Here is a 23339-nt window from a genome sequence, read left to right on the forward strand (position 1 = left end):
TCAGCTTACAGGTGTTGCTCTCAGGTGGCCGAGGCAATCTAAGCCTGGTCGACAGTGGTGAAATGATGAGGGCCCCTCTGCAAGTAGATCAGGTGACCGGACTCTTCTCCTACCTGAGCTGTCGCTTTGAGGTGATACTCACACACCTATAGGTGACCGCCCATTCACACATATAGCTGCTGTGGTCTTTGACTTGTGAGCAACGTCATGATTTATTCATCCCTTTTCTCTTAACGTGGACTGAAATGTGAATTGCCAAGTGAGACTGTGACCTGTTTCACTCTCTCGTCTTTGCTTGTGTGTTTTATTTGGAAGGAGCCAGTGTTTGTCACATTTACACCAAATTAAAATGAGCTACTATGGTTTATGTCCCACCTGTATTGAACAAATTACTTGTGCTACAGCTATTTCACTTTGTGAGTTTTTACAGCTATATTTACATTTATTTCTGTGATAGCAAATTCAATTTTGCTCTATGATCAAAAAGCAAATAAAATATTTCACATTAGAATATTGTTCATGCATCCTGGACTCTAGTCTCAGTTCTAATGGTGGCATATTTGGGTGATGTCTTTTTCCTTCTGTGATGTTACAGTTTTTCTCAATTGTTTACACACATTTTCTGGTACTTGAGACAAAATGACCACAACATGTAACCAATTCACCAACCCCCTTAACCAATTCTGCTAAACTACAAGCACAATTCCTGCTTTGAACTCAAATTGCAAATCTAAAACACACTTTTCTCAAAACACTACACACAACTCTCTGCTGTTGGCACAATTTTCATGCAGAAATTATCTTGTTTTCACAAGGAACACTCTGCCTATCAAATATGCGCACTGACTCATCACAAGGGCAAACACCTGTCACTCAGTTTTACAATTAGGAATCAGAGCTTTAGCATAAAAGGGAAAACAGGTGAGCTCTTCTGTTTTGGAACAATGGATGCCAACATTGGAAACAGAGACAGAGCCAGAGGAGTGAGAGTAAGAGTAGGAGGATGGGGAGGACGAGGAAGACCAAGGACCGTAATCTCTGATGAGATCCGGGCCACTTTGGTTGATCATGTGGTCAACCATGGTCTTACAATGAGGGAGGCTGGGCAAAGAGTACAGCCAAATTTGAGCAGGTACACTGTAGCATCCATCATCCGGACCTTCCGAAATGAGAATAGGTAAGAAATTTTCTCTCACTAGAAAATGGCAGTACTGCATATCAATACAATCAGTATTCAATGAGTATAGTAGTAGTATTGCCTGTGGATGGTTTTGTTGGACAGTAAAAATACTGTAAAGTATGTTTCCAGTATTTAGGAAATGTATACCTACTTTGTATTCACATTATTTTACTATTCGTTTGGCAGAACTGAAAGACTACCAACACGAGGAGGTCGGGAACGTCTTCAGTCTCCTGAACAGGAAACTGAAATCCTCAACATGGTCCTAGAAAACAATGCCATAACATTACGGCAAATACAAAGAAAAATATTAGAAAACAACGACGTTTCAAAATACTGATGGGGTCAGCCTATCAACACTGGACCGTGTCTTGCGCAGATATCATCTCAGGAGGAAGCAGGTCTGCAGGGTGCCATTTGAACGCAACTCAGAAAGAGTCAAAGAATTGCAATATAACTATTTGCAAGTGAGTCCCGCAATTGATGCATACACTCAACACTGTGTACAGTAAATTATACATATTTCATTAGTGCAATCACTAATGATTGTGCTTCACACTAGTGAGCACTCCATGTTTATTTCTGATATTGTCATGTGTGTTTCAGAGAGTCCTTGAGCTAGAGGCAGCTGCAGTGGAGCACCAGTTCATCTTCATTGATGAGGTTGGATTCAACCTCACAAAAAGATGAAAGAGGGGAAGGAATATCATTGGCCAGCGTGCCATTGTTGAAGTCCCTGGCCAACGCGGAGGGAACATCACAATGTGTGCAGCGCTTGGCTAGCATGGCATCATCCATCACCATGCTACCCTTGGCCCCTACAACTCCGCCCATCTGATCACATTCCTGTACACCCTACACAACACACTCATTCCACCAGACCAGGTAGATGGCCCAGAACGGCCCAGGTACGTTGTCATTTGGGACAACGTAAGTTTCCACAGGGCTGCTGTCGTTCGTAACTGGTTCACTGGCCACCCACGCTTTTTAGTTGTTTATCTCCCTCCATATTCTCCATTCCTCAATCCCATTGAGGAATTTGTTTCTGCGTGGAGACAGAAGGTGTATAACCGACAGCCACAAATGCGTATACCTCTTCTCCAAGCTATGGAGGACGCATGTGGAGATATAGCAGCTGATTCGTTTCATGGCTGGAATCGCCATACTAGGAGATATTTCCCCCGCTGCTTGGCCAGGGACAACATTGCTTGTGATGTGGATGAGGAGCTGTGGCCAGACCGCAACAGAAGAGAGGATGCAGCATAGTTTTACTGTTTTACTGTAACTGTATACAGTAAATTCTTCTGTTGTATGTAGTTTATGTGTGCAACTTTGTGTTGGTTGGGAATGGGATAAACACTGTGTACAATGTTTTGTGGAAAAAATAAAATAATTTCTACCATGTATTTGTGTGTTCCGAGTGTAAAAACAATATTCTGAAATAACAACACATGCATGTATTTACTGTCTGTAGTAAGTGTAACACTGAACCAAAAAGGCTTTAGTCATTATGATGAATGGAGAGGACGTGTTTTCCATTCATCATAGTGTTTAACATTGAGCACATAAGTGTTCTGCTGGTTCTTAGAAATGTCTATTCATATGATGGTTTGTGTGTCATTTGACAACAAAATCACATTTTGAGGAGAAATAACAGGTGTGAATTGTTTTGAATGTGAAGTTTAATTTTGCAGGTTAAGTGAGGTTTTTGTGTGTGTGTGTGTGTGTGTGTATTTTTGGATTTGTGTGTAGAGTTCTGAGAATATGAGGCATGCTTTAAGGAAATGTGTGTTAACAATTGAGGAAAAACTGTAAACGAGAGTGTCGGCAGAAGCAGAAATGACATTTTCATGTACTTTGGAATGAACTTTTAGGTTTATAAATCATTCAGAACCACAGATTTCTTGATAAAAATATGTTCACTTAGAATTTTTTGTAATTAAACTTTGTGACCACAGGTTATTTGCAAACAGTAACTTTAAATAAACACACAATAATTAAACATATTTTAATAATTATGAATAGTGAAATGGTTGCTCATGTAATTTAAAGAAAAACCAACTGACTTTTAAAAAGGTTTCATCAGTTTTCACAGTTAAGTTTTGCAGTTGATAAAAAAGCCGAGAACTCTTCTGACCTCGAATAATCATCTTCTAATCCAGCAAAGAAAACAGAAAATATGACCTTTTAATGAGTATGTGCCACTAGGAATTTATTGGAATAAATCACAAAAGAAAGGCAAGACAGCTACATTTGTATAGCCCATTTCATACACAGAGGCAATTGAATGTGCTTTCCATTAGCAGGAATAGCAAGAACATTTAAATCAATGTGACAGCACAATTCAAATACACACAAATTCTTTTCAGATTTAAGAAAAAAAAAAAGACAAAGTTAAAGGGTTAGGGTTACAGTGCAGAAGGTGCAGCATAAGAACATTCATTCAAAGGCTGATGAAAACATGAAGGTTTTTAATTTTGATGTATTTCACACTCGTCAGGGCTTTTTTGTTTGGCCCTAGAGCCTCTTGCAGCAGCCATTCGGATGGATAAGCGTATACAGGGAGTTAAAATAAATGAGTCCACACATAAACTTTTGATGTGCGCAGATGATATTCTGTGGCTTGCTTCAGACCCAGTCAAATCTGTCCCAGCACTAAAAGTTATAAATTAATTCTCTAAAATGTCTGGATACAAAGTCAATTGGTCCAAGTCAGAGGCCCTCCCATTGAATTCATACTGCCCGAAACCCTTATTTCGGGCAGGTTTATTTCAATGGCCCACTGAAGGTATAAAGTATCTCGGTATTCTCCTTCCTCAGCAAATAGACAAAATGATTGAAAAAAACCTGGACCCGATTCTCAAAAAAATATCCTTGGATACTGACAGACGGGCTTCAATGTTTTTGTCATTATGGGGAAAGGTCAATGTCCTGAAGATGAACTGTATTCCAAAGCTGAATTACTTGCTTCAGTGTCTTCCTATTGCAATACCACAGAAACATTTTAAAAGATTTGACCAAATATGTAGGAAGTTTTTATGGAATGGCAAACGAGCAAGGATAAAGTTGGAAAGAATGCGTGTACCAGTCAATAAGGCGGGCTTGGGCCTCCCCAAATTGGCGCTTTATCATTATGCATTCTGTTTAAGACATATAGCTCAATGGATGCTACCACCTGAAAGGGCTCCTCCTTGGTTTGAGATTGAACAGAGATTGCTCTCTCTCCAATTGCCCCTATAAATGTTCTGACCAGTAAGATACCCCCTCATCTGAAATCTCACCCCATAACATCTAATTTGTGTAATGTGTGGAAGAAGGTCTCTAAAGTGTATAATATCAATGTAATTCTGAATCCTGTATTTGGAATAACCCAAGGCTATATATCAAGAAACATCCCTTATTATGGAAAGACTGCGTAGGAAAAGGAATCACTACAAATCAAACCTATATGAGAAAGAGAATATAAAATCATTTGAGAGGCTGACTGAGGAATATGGCCTACCCAGGAATCAGTTCTGGAGGTACCTGCATTTGTGACACGTTAATTAGTGTTAGGGGGAGAAATGTGGAACCTCAACAGTCAAACCTTGTTTCTTGGGTTGGGAAAATAATGAGTTTGTGGCATGAGGCTTCTAAATGTTATGCCATATTACTTCAACGAAGAGTTTTCATATCATATGCAACAATGTTAGCTTGGTCAAAAGATCTTAACATTGCTATTACACAAAAAGAATGGGATCATATGTGTGAAAATGTCAAGAGGGTGTCAAGAGACATTAAAATTAGACTGATTCAATTTAAAATACTCAATCGCTTTTATTGGACCCCAAGCCGGCTTTTTAAATTGAAGATGAGGGGCAATGTGGAATGCTGGAAGTGCTGTAACACAGAAGGTGCACTTATTCACCTATTCTGGGAATGTCCCATGATTCAGAACTACAGGTTAAAAATCCACAATCGTATTGTAAACATTACCGGAAGTAACGTGGAATTCTGTCCGAGATTATATGTTTTGATAGCCTGGCCAGCCAGACTCGTTCTCTGTTTAATTCTGCACAGAGAAAGAGTCTGGTAACTCACAGGCAGAGAGGCACATGAGGGGCGAGACTAGGCAGCTCAAAATTAACCATTCGGAAAAAAGACTGAAATGCTGAGTGTACCGTGCAACGCTGTAGTAAAAACAGGCATCTGGCAACGAAGCAAACATCTATTTTTGTTTTAGAAGAAATGCTTTTAGAGCTTCTACTTTTTGTGGTTTTAAAGACATTCAGGTCATTTAGAACAGACCGAAGAGCCGCAGCAAACTCTGCAGCTGTTTATGAGAAACTGAGCGTCGCTGTGTGTGACGTCTGCGACGCTGTAGTTTTTTAGCTGTAGTCAAAAATGGCGTCTGGCAACAACGCAAGCATCTTTCTTTAGAAGAAAGGCTTTCAGTGCTTCTACTTGTTGTGGTTTTAAAGACATGTCCAAGTCATTTAGAACAGAGGAAAGAGCCGCAGCGAACTCCGCTACAATCGCCATGTTTATGACAAACTCGGCGTTATGGTGTGTGACGTATGCTACTCAGCGCTGAGTGGCTCGGTTAGATTTCTCATGGGGTGGGGTTATTTGGATAGGAGAGTTCCTCTGTGCAGAATTAAACAGAGAAGGAGTCTGGCAGGCCAGGCTAATGTTTTTTGAATGATCCACACATAATGGCAAAGATGTAGCGGCGGACTTCATTCAGACCAGTGTAATGATTGGAAAGCAAATGATAATGAGAAATTGGAGGAACCCAGGTGAACCGTGTATCCGGGAATGGAGTGTGGAATTAACAAAAGTGGCGTCATACGAAATAATTTTTTTCAATATAAATGACAGGTCCGACAAATATATGTTGAAATGGGAAAATATTTGCAATAAATCACTTCCAGTTGAGAAAGTGGTGAGAGGTATGAAATGCAATGGATCCATGTGTGTGCTTTTTTAACCCTTGTTCTTTATTTATTTTTTGCTTTGTTTTGTTTTGTTATGGTGTCGTTGTTCATGGATAGACAATACTCTGTATGGCTGGAATACCGTGTTTTTGTCTATGACGGATAATTGTTTAGAAGCCAATGTTCACGTCACATTTGTGATAAAAATTCAATAAAATATTACTGGTAAAAAAAATAATTTGATTTAAAAGTTACTAGAGTTGGAGCACATTTGAGGTCATAAGGAAGTTGATTCCATCTGTGTGCAGCAGTGACTAAAAGCAGCTTCACCCTGTTTGGTTAAGACCCGAGGTTCTACCAGCTGACTGTTTCCTAAGTATCTCAGAGACCTGCTGGGTGTACTGTACTGCAAGAAGATCCAACATTTACTTTGGGTCCATGCCACTGACTGATTTATAAACTAGTAGTAGCACTTTGAAATTGATTCTGTAGTTTACTGGTAACCATTGTAGAGATTTAAGAATAGGAGTGATGTGCTTGGTTCTTGTTAGTCTAGTAGCAGCATTCTGAATAAACTGATGACCAAAGAAAAATCAAACCCCAAATTATGCAAACATTCTTTATTTCACGAATATAATTTCACTCAAATCCACGTCAGAACCTAAATCTTACTTATACGCATTTCTGATTTTCATTTTATTATATGACCATTACACAGACAAGCTTGTGTCTCGTAAGCTTTAGAAGACTTCAGATTCTCTAGTGAGCCCTGAAGTGTACAATGACTTGGTCAATTGTAAAAAAGGGGAAAAAAAATCTAACCATTTTTCTTTGTTTGACTCATCCTAATGTCTAACTTTTCTATGAAAATAGTTTTGTTTTCATTGTGAAAAGCAATCAGTGATGAAATAAAGTTAAACTCAAAGTCCAACTTTTCATTTCATAATAAAATGATCTGTGGTCAAGTGCTGTGAGTGGTCGATAAGGCAAGAAAAGCAGCAGTCCATTTTTCTAGTAACGCAAACTTTGTTTACCCTCTGCTGGCCAGAAGCTGAGGGCCAGAGGGAAAATGTCAAAACAAAACAATAACAAATAAGAATGTGAATGCTTTGATTCTCATTGGACAAAAGAGGTGAAATGTCATAAAACTAAATAAAAAACAACACAAAACTTGTTTGGTAAAAAATAGAAATCATGTAATCATAAGTATATTTCTCACAAAGTCCTTAAAAAGAGGTGCACCTGCCACGCTTATGCAGCTTTTAGCCAGTTTTGAAAGTGAAACGATGACCAGAGGTAGATAGACAGCACAGTGATAAATAAGCTGAGGTTCAGGTCCGTAACGAGGCCTGCAGAGCCTTCATGTCCTTCAGCAGCCTCAGATTCCTTTTCCTCCTCTCTCCCGGCTGATCTTTGACCGCTCTTGCAGGACGACTCCTGCTGGAACCTCGCTCCTTATTCCCACTGTTGGGTCTGGACTTAGCTTCCTTCCTTAGCTTCGTTATCTTGAGCACGAATGAGAAAACATCTTAAGTCAAACTGTAAATAAAAGAATTGTCTCTATAAAAACGAAGCCGTACCTGACACTTGTGTTTATGGAGCTTACTGATCTGTTCTCCTTTTCTCTCCATTTTCAGTAAAAGCCTCTCCTGCTCCCTCCGGAGATCTCTCCTTTCCTCTTCAGAGACGCTGCTCTCCACCTGCCTCCTCAACTCATCCTGCTCCCTAAAACACAAGCAAACAACAGAATTAACACCATTAATAAATCTAACTCCAAATAAAGTCCGGAAACAAAATTTACTCACAAACTCATGAGGCGGAGCTCCTCCTGCAGAGCCTGCAGCAGCTCGGACAGCTCCTCCCCGTTAACAGATGAGGAGGAGGGGGAACTGTTTGACTCGGAGGGGCTTGCTTTGTGAGCCAGGACGCGACTGTTGCAGAGGCAGGGATGGTGACATTTCAGGAGGGACAGCACGGCCTGAACGTTGGCTCTGACTGAGTGGCTGCAGCCTACGGACTAGAGAGACCCGGCATGAGGAAGATGCATCAGCCTTTTGCTACAAAGCTGCTTAAACTCAAACCGTACCGATCCAGTAACAAACGGGACGTCTCTCAGACACAATCTGTAGTGAGGTTCTGTGTGGGTTAACTGCTCCGGAGAAGAAATCTGTACCAAAAAAATACATTATATATATATATATATATATATATATATATATATATATATATATATATATATATATATATATATATATATATATATATATATATATAAAACAAGGCCATGAAACACAAAGTAGGTCTAAAAGTTAAAGTAAACTTAATGATTTAATCAAAGTCGAACATCTTATAAATCAGTTATAAATTCAAAGCTTTTTTACTTTAATTACTGGCGTTTTATGGGAAGACTTTGTGCCAGTAGGAGCAAGTGCACACACAAACCCACAGTTCTTAGTTTAAGGTGCGTTACCTTTGAGTTGGATTTCTTTTCCTTGGCTTGCCTGACGGACGGGAAAGGTGACACTGACTGCAGCAGCATCCGGTTGCTTTCCAAACCTGCCTGCAGCTGTGGATTGGGAGCAGCACGTGTGTGGAATTATCATCTGGTTATTACTAAACAAGAAAGTAAACAAAAAGCCACCTCACCTGATCTGCTTTGTCCTCGATGAGTTTTCTCTGATGTTCCTCGTCTTGCAGCTTCCTCTCCAACTCACGAATCTTAATCTGCCATTTCCAGAGACACACTCGTCATTACTGTGTTAAAATGTAGGGTGTTTCATAAAACAATAAAAACACAAACACTTTACTCCTTAAAGGAGTGGTTCACTTGTTTAATCAGTACATTTGCAGTGGTCTAGAAGGAATTAATGGGGGGAATATACTGGTGCACCATTTCTCAGACCTAAAAGTGACCCACATCCAGCTGAGATTCAGATGGCAGGCTTTGGAGTCTTATTTACTGATATTTAGACATCTCACCCCAGATTGGATAACAGCAGCATGACTCTACCGCTGACTTGCAACGTTGATGTTTAATCTCCACAAATAACACAAGCCTGGAGGAGTTCTGCTGTGTGGAGAACTTGCTGTTACAAACCCATGTGAGGCTTGCTAGGAGTTTGAGGGCGTGCAACATAAAAGGGAGACGAGTCAGTGCATTTAGAAATAATAATGATATTTTATGCCTCCACATTAACAACTCAGTAAATGGTGAAACTAACTCAGGATTATTTCAGGGTAAAATCCAGAAAACCTAAACTGACTAAAGAATGACCAAAAAGGGAATAATTAACAAAAATAATAATAATCATCAAAACCCAAAAGGTCCAGACTGGAACCCAGTAAGGCTGTTCCTCGTGTTCAAGCGTCAACGGGAAAGGGGGGGGGGGGGGGGGACTCAGCTTAAACAAAACACGAGAGCCGGGAGATTACCAATACTAATAATAATAAACTTTCGTCAGAACTGTAGAAAATCACAAGTCAGGAGGAAGACCTCAGTGAGCACAGAAGCGGCTTTAAAATGGACTCAGTATACTCATCCATCCACGGCGATCCAAGCACAGGCTTAGGATCGCACACCCAAACGCCATGTTCTGGTTGCAGGTCAGGGACAGGTCTCCTCCCAGTTCGGCTCGGCTCAGCTGCTCCTAGCTCTCAGTCGGGCTCCTCTGGATCCGCCCAGTTTGAGGTTTACACGATCCTCATCAGTTCTCCGCCCGCTCCTTGGTCGATCCCTCTCCAGCAGTGAGCCGAACTTTAACAGTGTTCTCACGCTCTGTTGTCCTCCGTCTCTCTGCCTTTTAATGGCTCGGCGTTCGTCCATCTCTCACGCCTCCGACTTTTGCAGTCTCTCACTCCTCAGTTTTTCGTCCCCCCCCCCCCCACACACACACACACACCTGGTGCGTCTGTGAGCTCCCTCTTTTACAGCGTCTGCATCAGCAGAATGAGGAGCGCCTGTGCATTCCAGCTGGTGTTGGCGGAGCTGCCAGGACTCCAAACCAGCTCTAGGCTGGCCTGAGGGCCACCACCCGTAACACTTGCTAATGATAACAGTTATCTTAAATTAATCGCTGATTAATAGATGTTAAAACAGCAACCTTGCCCGTCGTGAGTCAAGATGGGTGAGTCCATGAATGCTATGTCACAGTGTGACGTAGATCTGTCGGGCTTTTCAAATCCTAGATTTTCACTGTCTATGTTCTATCAGAGGCTAAAGCAGGAGATAGGTGTAGGAGACTAGTTTCATGATCAGCCTGCATGAAAAACTCAGAGTGACCGATTATATTCAGTCAACCACTTGCAAAGACTACTTGAGATTAAAAGATTGATTACTTTCTGGTTAATACTGCAAAAAATCAAATCAAAAGTAAGATAGATTTTGGTGTGTGATGTGTCCAAGGTGTGGCCCGTGGGCCGTTTGTGGCCCTTTAGCCCCATTCCCACCTGTACCGGGTCGGCCCGGGCCGGGTAGCCCCAGTCGGCCCCAGCCTGGCCCGGTTGATTCCACACATCCTTGCCTTAAGCCCATGTGGGCTGATTCTACCCACCAATCAGAGGCTTGCTCTAATGGAAGGTGTGAATGGGCTGATTCTACCCACCAATCAGAGGCTTGCTCTAATGGAAGGTGTGAATTTGCTGTCAGCAGTGGGCGTGTTGGCCCTGGTCGGCCTGAAGCAGTACCCCTCGGGAAGAGGGCCGAGAATGAGCCTTGGTTGGCCCGGGAAAATTCCAGGCCACCCAGATATGTAAACAACCTACGCTACCCGGCCCGGGCCGACCCGGTACAGATGGGAATGGCCCATTAGAGTGATTCTGCATGGCTCTCGACTGCATTTCAACAAGGTTAGGCATCTGGCCAGTCAGCATAAGATGTTGATGCAGATGAGCAAGTTTTTTACTTTTTTATTAAGCAACATTATTACTAGTGTGTGGCTTAATAAATAAGGAAGTAAGAACAAAATAAAAAAACTTTTCAAAATGCACAAGATATTTGCTTTTTAACTGGTATTTTTTGCTTTTAATTTCATGGATGATAAAGAGCAGACTTGAGACCAACAACTTAGAATAGTCAATTAATTTACCTCTGCGTTCTTCTGTGTGCGAGTCAACCTGAGATATTCCTGCTCCAGTTGATCTAGCTTTTCCAGCTGAGCACACTCAGAAATAGCATCAAGCCTCTGGTCAGCTGCAGTGGCTTTCTCCAGAAAAGCCTAAAGATTCACACACACATCAGAGTTTTGAAGAATTAAAAAAAAAAAAAGGAGTGTTGCCTGAATTTGGATCTGGGGCATTGTGTTCACCTGCTGATTTAGAAGGCTGGTCTTCTCTGTCCTGGTATTACGCAGCATCCTCTTCATGTGGTCCAGCTGTCGCTCCAGCTTCTCACAGCGAGACTCTGCAGCAGCCAGGTGGGTGATCAGCACTGCAAATAAACCATTTGGACACAAACAAGAAAATGATCCCCTAAATATCACACGTAACAGCAAAAAGCTAATGAACGAAGTCCAAATCATAAATGTGAATGTTAGAGTGCTGGTGTACTAACCTTGATTACAGTTTGCCTTCCTTTCCGTGTCTCTCTGACCGTTCGTCTGTGCAGGACTCTCACTCTGCAGAAGTGTGTTTGATGCATCTTTCCCTAAAGAATGAAGACTGAACTCTGCTTGTCTTTTCTCCAACTCCAGCCTCCTGAACTTTTCTTGGAGATTTCTCAAGGCAGATAAGATCACTGCAGCAGGGATGCACATATAATAATAGATTGATGGAGTAAATGATCTTCGGGGATGAAAGGAGGCCTGTGCAGCCGAGACATTCAAGTAGTGTGGCATCATGTTGCACATGTAACCATGGAGCTCCAACACAAGGTTTGAATGGAAAAAACTCATCATTACACAAATCAGCAAATTAATTACCTGCACTGCTGGTCTCTGGGAACGCTTTGCTGTGTGATGCTGCACGATTTGAGTGTTGCGGGCGAGTTGTATGATGCATGTGTGTGTTGATGAAGGGACGGTGAGCAGGATAGTCTGTGTAAGAGGGCAGGGACATGCTGCCAGACACAATCCCACTGAGTTCTGGAGGTGGACGGAATTTCTGCAGAGAAACAGGGATTAAACTGCATCAGTGACATCATCCTGACAATTTTACTGCAGACATTCACAGTAAAACAAAGTGAAGACTGCAATTCTAACCTGGTATCAGGATATGCATTAAAAATGAGTTAAGGATGAATTAAACCCCTTGGAGAGTACTACTCAGCTTAAAAACAATAAAACAAATGTTCAGTTCAGCAACATCAGCTCTGATCAGAGCTGTAGCAGCTTCTGCTCCACGTAGCAAGCATAAACACATACTACAGCACGTTTTTGACAAGTTAACCGAGGAAACGTTTCTTACAGCTACCTTGTCCCGTGTAGAAACCTGGACGGATGTTTTTGAGCGAGTCTCCATTAAAACACAGCCAACCCAGACTGCCCTTTTGTCCTTAAACAGAAAAGTGGAAAAGTGACGTTAGTTAAAATATTTCTCTAGCAACGTCCTTTTCCTTGCTAGCTAATAAGCTCCGCGTCTAGTGTAATTTGCCAAGCATACACACGAGTTGTAAAAAGAAAGCATCTCTTGGCGAACTACATAATGTAGACTTTTTCTTAGAGTGGGAGTGATATTTAACCCAGCTCAGCCCGTTAGACACAGAAATCTGTTAAGTTAATGGTACATTTAGGAAAGAGCTACACCGGCATTGCTAGATAATCAAATCAAACGTACCAGCAATTTCAGCGGAAGTGTAGTCCATCTTCTTGTCTACTCAGCCTTTAAGAGCGGGGAATGCATTAAATAAAACTACAACAACACGAGACCATTGGTGAGGGGCTGGAATGACGTTGTTGCAAGAGTTGCCGGGAATTTTAGGATACATAGGTTGTTTGGTGACTTCGGGTGAGGTGGGTTACATGTGTTTCATTAATGTTTTATTAGTTTTCAGTACACGAAGAAAAGCTTTTACTTACTGTGTTAAGCCTCGCGGCTAGTCCTTCCCTGTTGTCCCAATAGACACGCACGTTTTAGCACATGTGAATGCTAAAGTTCGATTCAGTTATATGTAAGTGTTAGCTAAGCTAAAGCTGTTATAATTAGTTTTCTTTCGGTATAACAATGCAAACTGAGTCTTGCATGAATTTGTCCTGCAACCCGTAATTTAAAACTCAATAATTTACTCTTAAACTAGTAACTTTTCTTCTAATGTTCTTTCATAAACGCTTAATACAGGTTCCGTACATTTAAGCATGTGGCAAAACGTGAGATCTTATTTCGTTTTAATCGTGTGTCAACATTCATGTAAATGTTTTGCTTTTATTATTATTTATGCATGATTTGAGTTGCATTTTCTCTGCAGGGAAACCATTTGTTGACATCTTTCCAGTTTTGAACAGATCCCTGGTTTCCTACATCATCATGTCCTCAGAGAAAACCTTGTGAGTTTCTTTTATAAATCTCTTGATATTCAAGAATGAGTAAAATAAATAAATAAGTTGCAAATATTTGTATTTTGATTATTTTTCTTCAGAGAAGATGAGGACACATTCAAGATCCTGATTGCAACAGATATTCATCTTGGTTACCTTGAGAAAGATGCTATCCGTGGCCAAGACACATACAACACCCTAAATGAAATCTTAGATTGTGCAAAGAAAAATAAGGCACGGCGCAGCGATTCTATAGACATTTGAAGACTTGTGTGCACGAATGTCTGATTGCATGGATTTCTTTTTGTTCATCTAAATGAAACGTGCTCTGTTTTATGGCAGGTGGACTTTATCCTGCTGGGCGGAGATTTGTTTCATGAGAACAAACCTTCACGACGATGCCTTCACAGTAGCATCTCGATGCTGAGGAAATACTGCATGGGAGACTCTCCTGTAACATTTAATATCCTCAGTGACCAGACTGTCAACTTCAACACAACACAGTCAGTTTTCTGTGGTTCTGTTCTCCTCTCTTTCTCCTATTTATGACGTATTGCATAAGTTGCGTCTCTTTGTTGTAGGTTCCCCTGGGTGAACTATCAGGATGAGAACCTTAACATCTCGATTCCTGTGTTCAGCATTCATGGCAATCATGATGATCCAACTGGGGTGAGCTTCTGTAAAAACTATGAGTGTAGTTTCATGTGTTTGCTTTAATGACATTTTTCTTTGCTTCAAGGCGGAAGGTTTGTGTGCGTTGGATCTGCTGAGCGCTTCTGGTCTTGTCAATCACTTTGGCCACTCCCACTCAGTGGAGCGGATAGAGATCAGTCCCGTCCTCATGCAGAAAGGCAGCACAAAGCTGGCCCTTTATGGCCTTGGTGAGTTTGTCCTTTCTGAAAATGTGTAGTTTCCATTTCTCAGATATGTGTCAGTGTCTTCTCTAATATTTATACTGAATGTTTGGTCAGGTTCTATCCCAGATGAGCGCTTGTACAGGATGTTTGTTAACAAACAGGTTACCATGCTTCGACCCAAAGAGGACCAAGATGGCTGGTTTAATCTTTTTGCGATCCACCAGAACAGGTGCACACTAAAACCTGAATGTTGCCGTAAAAAGTCTAGATATTTATGTAATAACTGCTGTATCGTACATTTTTCATTCTAAATCAATGTTAAAGAAATCATATTTTATTTGCTGTCTTGAATTGGATTTGCTTCAATTTTGTGTTTAGGAGTAAGCACGGTCCCACAAACTACATACCCGAGCAATTCCTAGATGACTTTCTCGACCTGGTGGTGTGGGGTCACGAACACGAGTGTTTGATCACCCCCGCTAGAAATGAGCAGCAGCTCTTCTACGTGACCCAGCCGGGCAGCTCTGTAGCAACCTCCCTGTCTCCTGGAGAAGCGACTAAAAAGTAAAACATACACCGAGTGTTGCCTAAACATTTTATTTTATAAGATGACGGATATTAAATCACCTTGTTCTTTCCTCTGTAGACACATAGGACTATTGAAAGTGAAAGGTCGCAAGATGAACATGCAAAAGATCCCCTTGAAGACGGTTCGTCAGTTCTTCATTCAGGATGTGGTTCTGGCTGACTATGAAGACCTCTTCACACCTGAGACACCTCAGGTCACAAAGAAGATGGAGGACCTGTGCTATGCAAAGGTAACATCAATCTTCAAAGGCTGTGCTGCACAGGATTTATCAGTTCCTGCTCACCCTTATTTGTCCCTGTCTTTCTCTCTTTGTCACTTTTTAGGTCATAGAAATGCTGGAGGAGGCTGAGAAGGAAAGAATCGGCTGTCCGCTCACACCAGAGAAACCTTTAGTTCGGCTGAGAGTGAGTTCAGTTTTGCAATCAGCTTCTTAAGGTTGGTTTATGCTTGACTTGTCCGCGAGGTCCGCACGGCTCCGCGCGGAAAAGTTGCGTCATTTTGCGTCATTTTAACAACCACGCCTCTCCACCGCGTCTCCGCGCGGCCCAAGATTTCCGCAACGTGCACCTCGGAAAATTTCTAACTACGCGGACGGACGGATGCGGAAAAACATGGCGGACCGGCAAGAACTAGTATGGCAGAGGTTCGTAAATACAGACATTTGTATGATTCAGCTCTCAGAGACCACCGTGATCAACATGTTGTTAATAATTCTTGGAGAGAAATAGCTCGCACTGTCGGAAAAGACGAGGACGCTGTTAAAAATGCCGAAATGCCATGTTGTAAACAGTCATTTCTTCTACTATGGTGTAGTGTTGGATGCATGCCGTAGAGCTCCATGCTGCCCCCTACAGTTTGGGAGAATATTGGCTCACTGCAGAGACGAGCCGCATGAACCATAAACGCTGCGAGTTATGAAGCGCGCGTTCCATCCGCGAGCCGCATCACCGCGCGGAAAGTGAACGCGTCAAGCATAAACCAAGCTTTAATCACCTCCGCTTTAAATTAAAGCCATATTATTTTCATATGTTTAAATACATTTCTTGAGCCAGTATGCGCTAAAACATCCCTTTACAAGGTTAATGAAATGTCACTCTGACCCCCACCGCCCCCCCCCCCCCTGTGGCCAGAATACCGCATTAGCAACTTCAGAGTGCTGGTCCAGCACCTGTTAGACTTAGAAAACAAATATAGAGCTTACTAGGGATGTGTATTTGTGAAATTCTGGCAATATGATACAGGAGAGACGATACGATATGTCACAATATATTGCGATACATTCAGCCAGACGAAATTTGCAATATTTTTTAGACTGAAATGATTGCAGGACAACTCAATAAACAGTCCAAACTGATACGTAACATGTTTATCTTGAGTTTTCTGAACCATAATAGAGGGATTTACATTTCAGTGGTGGAAACAAAACCTATTGCACCCTGATGCTAACTAGTGGTCGGTTTTTCAGTTGCACCAAAAGAAAAGAAAATACATGAAATGTTTGCATGTAATTTCTTCCAAAAAAATTGATACACAGCTTTTGAGTATCGATATAATATCGCTGGAAAAAATGTTGCGATATATTGCTATATCGACATTTTCTTACATTCGTAGAGCTTACATACCTGGCACTGAGGTCTGCTTCTAGTACGTTTCCTGCATATTTTAGATCATGAGCACAGCTGATTTGTTAAACTAAGCATAAAATCGCTTCTGTAGAAACCACTGAAGGCTGAGGAGACATTTCAGCAGTTAGATGAAGGTGTTAAAAAGACAAACGCACAGCGAGGAGATAGGCTTTGCTTTTGGTTGTACAAACAGACACTAGGGGGTGCTAAAAGCAAGCCTAACCTGCCAAGTGTGCCTTTAAATGTATTACCTGCGACAGGTGGACTACAGTGGAGGGTTTGAGACTTTCAACACCTCTCGCTTTAGTCAGAAGTTTGTGGACCGTGTGGCTAACCCAAAAGACATCATTCACTTCCTCAGAAAGCGCGAGTATAAGGACGACATCAAAGGTTTGACGCAGATTTGAATAAATTTGATCACAATTATCTCCAGCTTTCGGGGTGCTTAACTAACGAGTTTTCCTTGTGATGTCACCTTCGTTGTACATTTTAGATGAGGTCACCATTGACTATGGCAAGCTGATAAAACCGACTGCGGTGGGAGGACTGAGAGTGGAGGACATGGTGAAGCAGTACTTTGAGGCAGCTGAGCAGGTGCGTTAAACAAAGATCAAATTTTGACTTTCCTCGTGAGAGTTCTGGTAACATTTTTTATGCGCTTCTTCACAGAAAGTCCAGCTCTCCCTGCTGACCGAACAGGGCATGGGGAAGGCCATTCAGGAGTATGTAGACAAAGATGAGAAGGATGCAATTGAGGAGCTCATCACCTGCCAGTTAGAGAAGACACAGCGCCACCTTCAGGCCAGAGGAGTAACTACAGAGCAGGATATAGACGCAGAGGCAAGACGGTGTCACAGACCAAGTGGGGCAAATCTTCATGATTGCGTGTCATTTCTAACTGTGTGTGTTTGCACACTTCCAGATCCAGTTATTTAGACAGTCCAAGAAGAACACGACTGAAGAAGAGAATGATTTTAGAGAAGTAAGGAGAGCTTTCAGCCGAACACCGAGGCGCTGTTTCAACACCGTTTAACATCACTGTTTTTCATCAGGCTATGAACAGAGCCAAAGCCAACCGGTTGGAGCGTGGAGAGGAATCTGTAGATCAGGATATGCCAGATGTTGACATGAACTTTGCTGATGATGATGTAGTTGCGTCCCCTGCTCCTACACGGGGCAGAGGAAGAGGAGGCAGAGGACGAGGTGGTCGAGGCAGGGGCAAAGGTGAGTGCTGTTAGATGTTATAGTGTGTGAGTGCAGACAAGAGAGGAACAGTCGTGAATTGTTTGTTTTCCTCCTGGAGCAGCAGCTTCAGAAGCAAGGCCAGCTGGTCGAGATCGGGCCCAGAAATCAGCAGCAGCGAGCCAAAGCAGAAGCATAATGCAGGGTAGGAGGAGGACTGTTAAACTATATTTACTCATTTTAAAATATACTTTCCCTTACAAATTTTTATTTTCTCATTCTTCAGCATTTCAGGCTTCTTCTCAGAGATTTCAAACCAAAGCCTCCACATCTTCTAGAGCTGATGAGGTGAATATTATCGTGCATCAATGACTATTGCTCATAAACCCAATCGAGTTTATTACCCAACGTCACACAAATAATCTAACACACTTCCTTTTTTTTCTGCACATATAACCTCCCCGGTCCGCCCTGACTCGACCGTCCTCAGATGATCATAGATGACTCGGATGAAGAAATACCTGTAATGAAAGCCGCCAAAGCACCTTCAAGGTTTGTGTTGTTTTCTGTTTAAAGAAAACAATCCACATGTGTAAAGTTATTCTGCTCCTTTTCTTTCTGCTTGTGCAGCTTTAAAAAACTAATCATGACTCTTGTTTGTCTAACAGACCTGCGTTATCATCATCATCCTTCTCTAAGAACAGCTCTCAGAGCCAGACTTCTCGTGGAGTTGAATTTGATGACAGTGATGATGAGGTAAGAGAAGAAATGATCAGTTGCTATAAAATTCCACTCTTGCCTGTTGCTTTTATAATATAATTTTTTTCCTAAATGTTTTCCCCTTTGACACAGGATAACCCCTTCAAAGCCTCCAGCCATCGCTCCAGAAAATAACCACAAGTGTGTTTGTCGCGCTATAATTATTTCTGCAGGAGATGTTGTTCTGAAGGACTTCGGTTGCTTTTGCATCTAATGTTTTACGTCCTCTGCCATGTTTACGATACATAATTTGTCACACTTTGTTGCATAATTGAATAAATCAGTCAGGAGGGAGGTGGAAGAAAGGAAAAGTGTTTCCTGTTCAGTTTTTTATTTGATTTTTCTCCAACCAAACCCAGTTGGAAAAGAGCCTGTTATTGTTGATTCACACTGATTTAGATTGAGGTTTTCTACCTTTCTCAGGTGTAATTTCTGTAAATAAGTGTTTTTTATGTATGCCAACCTTAATGGAGCTTCGTCACATTTTATATTCAAAATGAGCAACTGATTTGTTGCTAAAGACTTAAATAGTCAAGCCAAACTTTATGCACTGCTGTTAAAACTGTTGTAATATGAATTGTTTTAGTTATAAAAAATAAAATAACCGAATTTGTAATGTTTTGTCATTTGATCATCAAAAATGTATTCTCATCACGTTGTTTCATTTTTTTTTTTAATTTTAGTTCAGAGATTGTGTGTGCATGTCTTTGGGTGTGTGTGTGTGTGTGTGTGTGTGTGTGTGTGTGCACACGCACTGGGGTGTTATGTTTTTAGGTAGGTAGGAAGAGCAGTACTTTATCCATAGGAACTTTATTACATACTGTAGAAACAGTCATAAGCAGACGTACGTAGGTAGACACCACTACATCTCAGCATGCTGCCCCCTGTGTTCCGAACACAACAAGAGTTCTCAATGTTTGACAACATCTCAAAGCAGGAAAGATATTTCAGTGTTTAATATGTTTACAAGTTATTTACACACATTTTTTTAATAACAAATCCAATCACTCCCCAGCTTTACACATTTAATCAAAAACAAAATTCATATTTTGCCTCTTGAGCAACAGAATAAAAAGTAATATTTCAGTGCAGAATGCTGTTTAGTAAATACATTAAGCCTGTTTCCGTGCAGAAGTCAACATCTGCATTCAAACACATTTACTTTGCAACAATTGGACTAAAACAAGATTATCTCTAAATTCACTCCTACTTTATTCATATGGGAATTAAACAGTTATTTATTTACTAATCACACTGAAAATCAAAACACAAGTTACAAAAACATCAGTGCAAAAAGATTATAAACGAAACCATCTTCACACAAATTATGGCTGCATAAATCGATTTTCACTTAAAGTGCTCAGATGCTCATAACTGAAGCAGGAATTTAAGCATTCCCTTTAGCTGTCAAAATGCGCTTTGGCACTTTATAAGGAGCTGGTCAAAAATTTCCACCATTTATCTGTTGAATATCTCCTTAAAACTGAAATTGTTTTTACTTCTTGACATCCTAGAAGTCCATTTACAGATTTACTCTTCTCATAATTCTGTCTTGATGACTTGTAACAATGGCAACAATTTTAAAAATAAGTTATTTTGTCCACAATAAGAGATCGGTAACATACAGATCCAAGCAATTTCCCCTGAGATAAGAAACTGAAATGGCACAAACACCTGGAAACAGGTTTTAGTATATGCAAAAATGTGTATGTGTGTGTGTGTGTGTGTGTGTGTGTGTTTGAGTCTTTGTTTTGCTTTTGAGATCCAGCTCCAACTTCCCCTTTCTTCCAATCCTTCCCTGATCTTTAAACTGCCACACTAAACGAAAGGTTTTCTTCCAGTTTCACAATTAGTCTGAGGTAGACTGGTCAAAGTGCACATCAAGAGTTTTTCTGGAAAAAGAAAGGAAAAGTGATTAAAGCAAGGCTGAATATGTCAAAGTTCTTATTCACCTGTGATGATGGGACGGTCCTAGAAATCAAGATGATCCTGATTACTCTCTGAACTGTGATGGGTGACGATCTTTAACGACGTAGAGCTACGCTGTTGCGTTTCTTGTATGCATTACCTCAATGAAGGTGTAAATCCAGTTGAGCATCTCATCCATATTGGTGTAAACGCCGGGTCTGTTTGCCTCCGCGCAGCCAACACCCCAGCTAACTACACCAATCAGGTTCCACTGAGAGGAGAAGTACGTCAAAGGGCCGCCGCTGTCCCCCTGGGGACCAAAACACAACTCAGAGAAGTTTCAATTACGAGATGTGATGACTCTCCAGGTAATCTCAGCTAAATTAACAATAACTTTAAGTAGCGGGTAATTACCTGGCAGGCATCCACGCCCCCCTTCATGCTGCCAGCACAGATCATTCTCTGCGTTATGTGGCTGCCATAGATTGCAGGGCTGGCACATGTACTCCTACCTATCAGGCTGATGTGGGCCACCTGCAGCGTATCAGAAACCACACCTGGAGACAAACCCGACATAAAATAAGAGTCCAACTTCAATTAAAGCTGCAAGCAGCGTCGTTCGGCCCTCGCAGCTCCGCGCCGGTCCGGCCTGGCCGGCAGCCCGAGGCACCAGGTTACGTCCGTGGAACAAAAATTTTGACCACCCCGACACCAGAAACAGCTAACGGTCACCTCGTCCGCACCTCACCCTGACTGAGCATCCCCTCTGAGCACACCAAGTTTGGTGCAGTTACGACCTCGTCTGTAGGAGTTATCACAGTTTTAATGTTGTGTAGGGGGTGCTGTGGTGTTATTATACGAATTTCACCAACCATTTGTGTCTCATTGGCTAAAGGGCATGATTGTTTATTGCCATGTTCAGTCTCGTGCAGATGGGAGGCTGTTTGTGGAAGTTACGATCAAACGTAAGGTCATGGCGTCATGCCAGAAATCGCCATGGCATCAAAGCCCCTCCCTATCTGGAAAGCTATCAGATCTGAATGGTCATTGCAACATCATGAAGACAGTGCCTGACCTTAGTGTCATGTTGACTAAATTAGAGAGGACAAATATGGGCATTTCACCATAAAACAATAGACTTCCTGTTGTCAGGGGGCGGGGCTTAGGTGATGTCAGCTGTCCACAATGACGTTGTCTTGAGATTTGGTCATTGATCACACGGACAAAGTTTGATATAGATCTGATCATGCACATTGGAGTTGTTAAGTCAAGTAATGTAATGGCGAAAGGTCAAAGTTTGAGGCTTAGCCACGCCCACACCATTATACTTATTTAAAATCCGACGGTTGAATTTTTTCCCCTTTGTCTTAAGAAAATATAACAGAAGTTTGAAGGTGATCGGTGAAAAGGGCGACGGGGTATCATTATCCAAACAACGTGTGCGAAAACCACTAAATCGAGAACTTGGACCAAAATGGCCGACTTCCTGTGCGACTTTGCACTTGGCTCCCAGAGACTTTTTTGTAGGTCCTGAGACACCACATTAGTGTACCAAATTTTGCAATCCTCAGTCAAAGCATGGCTTGGGGCTGACAGTTTTAATGGTCATAGGGGGCGCTATTTCAGAAAATAGGCCACGCCCACAAACTTCAGCCATCCATTTCTATTGGGGGTCAGACTAGGATCACTCACAACAAGTTTCGAGGTGATATCACGATAACTTAAGAAATGAGAGGCAAACGTATTTCCATGGCGTGATGGCGATTTTCGCCATGCTCCCAAAGCCCCGCCTTTTTTCAAAACCTTCCAGTACTGAAGACAAAGTAACCTCAACTTGTCTACTGCTGTTTGCCACAGAATCCTGGTGTTTGGGTAAAAGGAGTCCAGTAGGGAGCTGTGAAAAAAAGAGTGGCGTGGCGACAGGTCAAAGTTTGAGGCTTAGCCACGCCCACATCTTTCAACTTTTGAAAAAGCCGACGGTTGAATTTTTTCCCCTATGTCTTAAGAGTATATAGCAGAAGTTTGAAGGAGATTGGTGAAAAGGGCGACGGAGCATCACTCTCCAAACAACGTGTGCGAAAACCACTAAATCGCGCACTTGGACCAAAATGGCCGACTTCCTGTGCGACTTTGCGCTTGGCTCCAAGAGACTTTTTTGTAGGTCCTGAGACACCACATTAGTGTACCAAATTTCGTAATCCTCAGTCAAAGCATAGCTTGGGGCTATTAGTTTAAATGGTCCTAGGGGGCGCTATTTAAGAAAATAGGCCACGCCCACTAAATTCAGATATCTATGTCGCTTGGGGGTCAGACTAGGATCACGCACCAGAAGTTTCGTAGCAATATCACGATAACTGAAGAAATGAGAGGCAAACATACTTCCACGGCGTGATGGCGATTTTCGCCATACTCCTGAAGCCCCGCCTTTTTTTGAAACCTGCCAGTACTGGATACCAAGTGACCTCAAGTTGTCTACTGCTGTTTGCCAGAGATTCCTGCTGATTGGGTAAAAGGAGTCCAGTAGGGAGCTGTGAAAAAATGAGTGGCGTGGCGACAGGTCAAAGTTTGAGGCTTAGCCACGCCCACACCGTTAAACTTTTGAAAAATCCGACGGTTGAATTTTTTCCTCTTTGTCTTAAGAGTATATAGCAGACGTTTCAAGGAGATTGGTGAAAAGGGCGACGGAGCATCACTCTCCAAACAAGGTGTGCGAAAACCAGTAAATCGCGTACTTGGACCAAAATGGCCGACTTCCTGTGCGACTTTGCACTTGGGTCCAAGAGACTTTTTTGTAGGTCCTGAGACACCACATTAGTGTACCAAATTTCGTAATCTTCAGTCAAAGCATGGCTTGGGG

At 41.8% G+C, this 23339-nt stretch overlaps 3 protein-coding genes across 6 annotated transcripts in view; 1 reads left to right on the plus strand and 2 right to left on the minus strand.

Annotated features, from left to right (window-relative positions):
- Nucleotides 1–6699: 6699 nt before the first annotated feature.
- Nucleotides 6700–12697, minus strand: cep57 (centrosomal protein 57). 2 transcript variants are annotated; one of them, XM_070543203.1, is made up of 11 exons: nt 12502–12697; nt 12012–12192; nt 11645–11827; nt 11400–11521; nt 11181–11309; nt 8743–8820; nt 8567–8662; nt 8183–8263; nt 7902–8113; nt 7677–7821; nt 6700–7601 (listed from the first exon to the last, which is right to left on the minus strand). In XM_070543203.1, the coding sequence occupies exons 1-11, from the start codon at nt 12547–12549 to the stop codon at nt 7428–7430; spliced, it is 1449 nt and encodes a 482-aa protein (XP_070399304.1). In that variant the 5' UTR covers nt 12550–12697; the 3' UTR covers nt 6700–7427. The 2 variants fall into 2 exon arrangements, with proteins under 2 accessions (XP_070399304.1, XP_015806984.1); XM_015951498.3 differs by having other exon boundaries at nt 12496–12687.
- Nucleotides 12698–12950: 253 nt separating this feature from the next.
- On the plus strand, nt 12951–19190 carry mre11a (MRE11 homolog A, double strand break repair nuclease). Of its 2 annotated transcripts, none has more exons than XM_015951497.3 (20): nt 12951–13040; nt 13493–13571; nt 13664–13796; nt 13905–14065; nt 14144–14231; nt 14302–14443; nt 14534–14648; nt 14798–14983; nt 15066–15237; nt 15332–15412; nt 16894–17023; nt 17127–17227; nt 17303–17473; nt 17556–17615; nt 17686–17857; nt 17940–18020; nt 18102–18163; nt 18306–18367; nt 18484–18571; nt 18668–19190. In XM_015951497.3, the coding sequence occupies exons 2-20, from the start codon at nt 13552–13554 to the stop codon at nt 18707–18709; spliced, it is 2067 nt and encodes a 688-aa protein (XP_015806983.1). In that variant the 5' UTR covers nt 12951–13040; nt 13493–13551; the 3' UTR covers nt 18710–19190. The 2 variants fall into 2 exon arrangements, with proteins under 2 accessions (XP_015806983.1, XP_054599358.1); XM_054743383.2 differs by having other exon boundaries at nt 13017–13040; nt 13520–13571.
- A 1083-nt stretch (nt 19191–20273) lies between these two features.
- tmprss4a (transmembrane serine protease 4a) overlaps nt 20274–23339 on the minus strand; it is a 39519-nt gene continuing 36453 nt past the window's right edge. For both annotated transcript variants that reach the window (XM_015951496.3, XM_015951494.3), the window contains exons 11-13: nt 20897–21039; nt 20643–20792; nt 20274–20466 (exon numbers count right to left, since the gene is read on the minus strand). In XM_015951496.3, the coding sequence (XP_015806982.1) occupies nt 20455–20466; nt 20643–20792; nt 20897–21039 (305 nt within the window). In that variant the 3' untranslated portion in view covers nt 20274–20454. The remainder of the gene's footprint in view (nt 20467–20642; nt 20793–20896; nt 21040–23339) is intronic.

This window comes from Nothobranchius furzeri, chromosome 13 (genome assembly GCF_043380555.1).
Source record: "Nothobranchius furzeri strain GRZ-AD chromosome 13, NfurGRZ-RIMD1, whole genome shotgun sequence".
Taxonomy (NCBI): Eukaryota; Metazoa; Chordata; class Actinopteri; order Cyprinodontiformes; family Nothobranchiidae; genus Nothobranchius; species Nothobranchius furzeri.

Bases quoted from the DNA above. Each gene is read 5' to 3' on its own strand.
- mre11a (XM_015951497.3), top strand. From the start codon at position 13,552: ATGTCCTCAGAGAAAACCTT. The intron at 13,797-13,904 runs GCACGGCGCAGC...GTTTTATGGCAG, and splicing joins ATTGTGCAAAGAAAAATAAG to GTGGACTTTATCCTGCTGGG. The intron at 18,021-18,101 runs GTAGGAGGAGGA...CTCATTCTTCAG, and splicing joins AAGCAGAAGCATAATGCAGG to CATTTCAGGCTTCTTCTCAG.
- cep57 (XM_015951498.3), bottom strand. From the start codon at position 12,549: ATGGAGACTCGCTCAAAAACATCCGTCCAGGTTTCTACACGGGACAAG. The intron at 7,822-7,901 runs GTGAGTAAATTT...CTTGTGTTTTAG, and splicing joins GAGCTCCGCCTCATGAGTTT to GGAGCAGGATGAGTTGAGGA. The intron at 7,602-7,676 runs GTACGGCTTCGT...TTCGTGCTCAAG, and splicing joins TCCATAAACACAAGTGTCAG to ATAACGAAGCTAAGGAAGGA.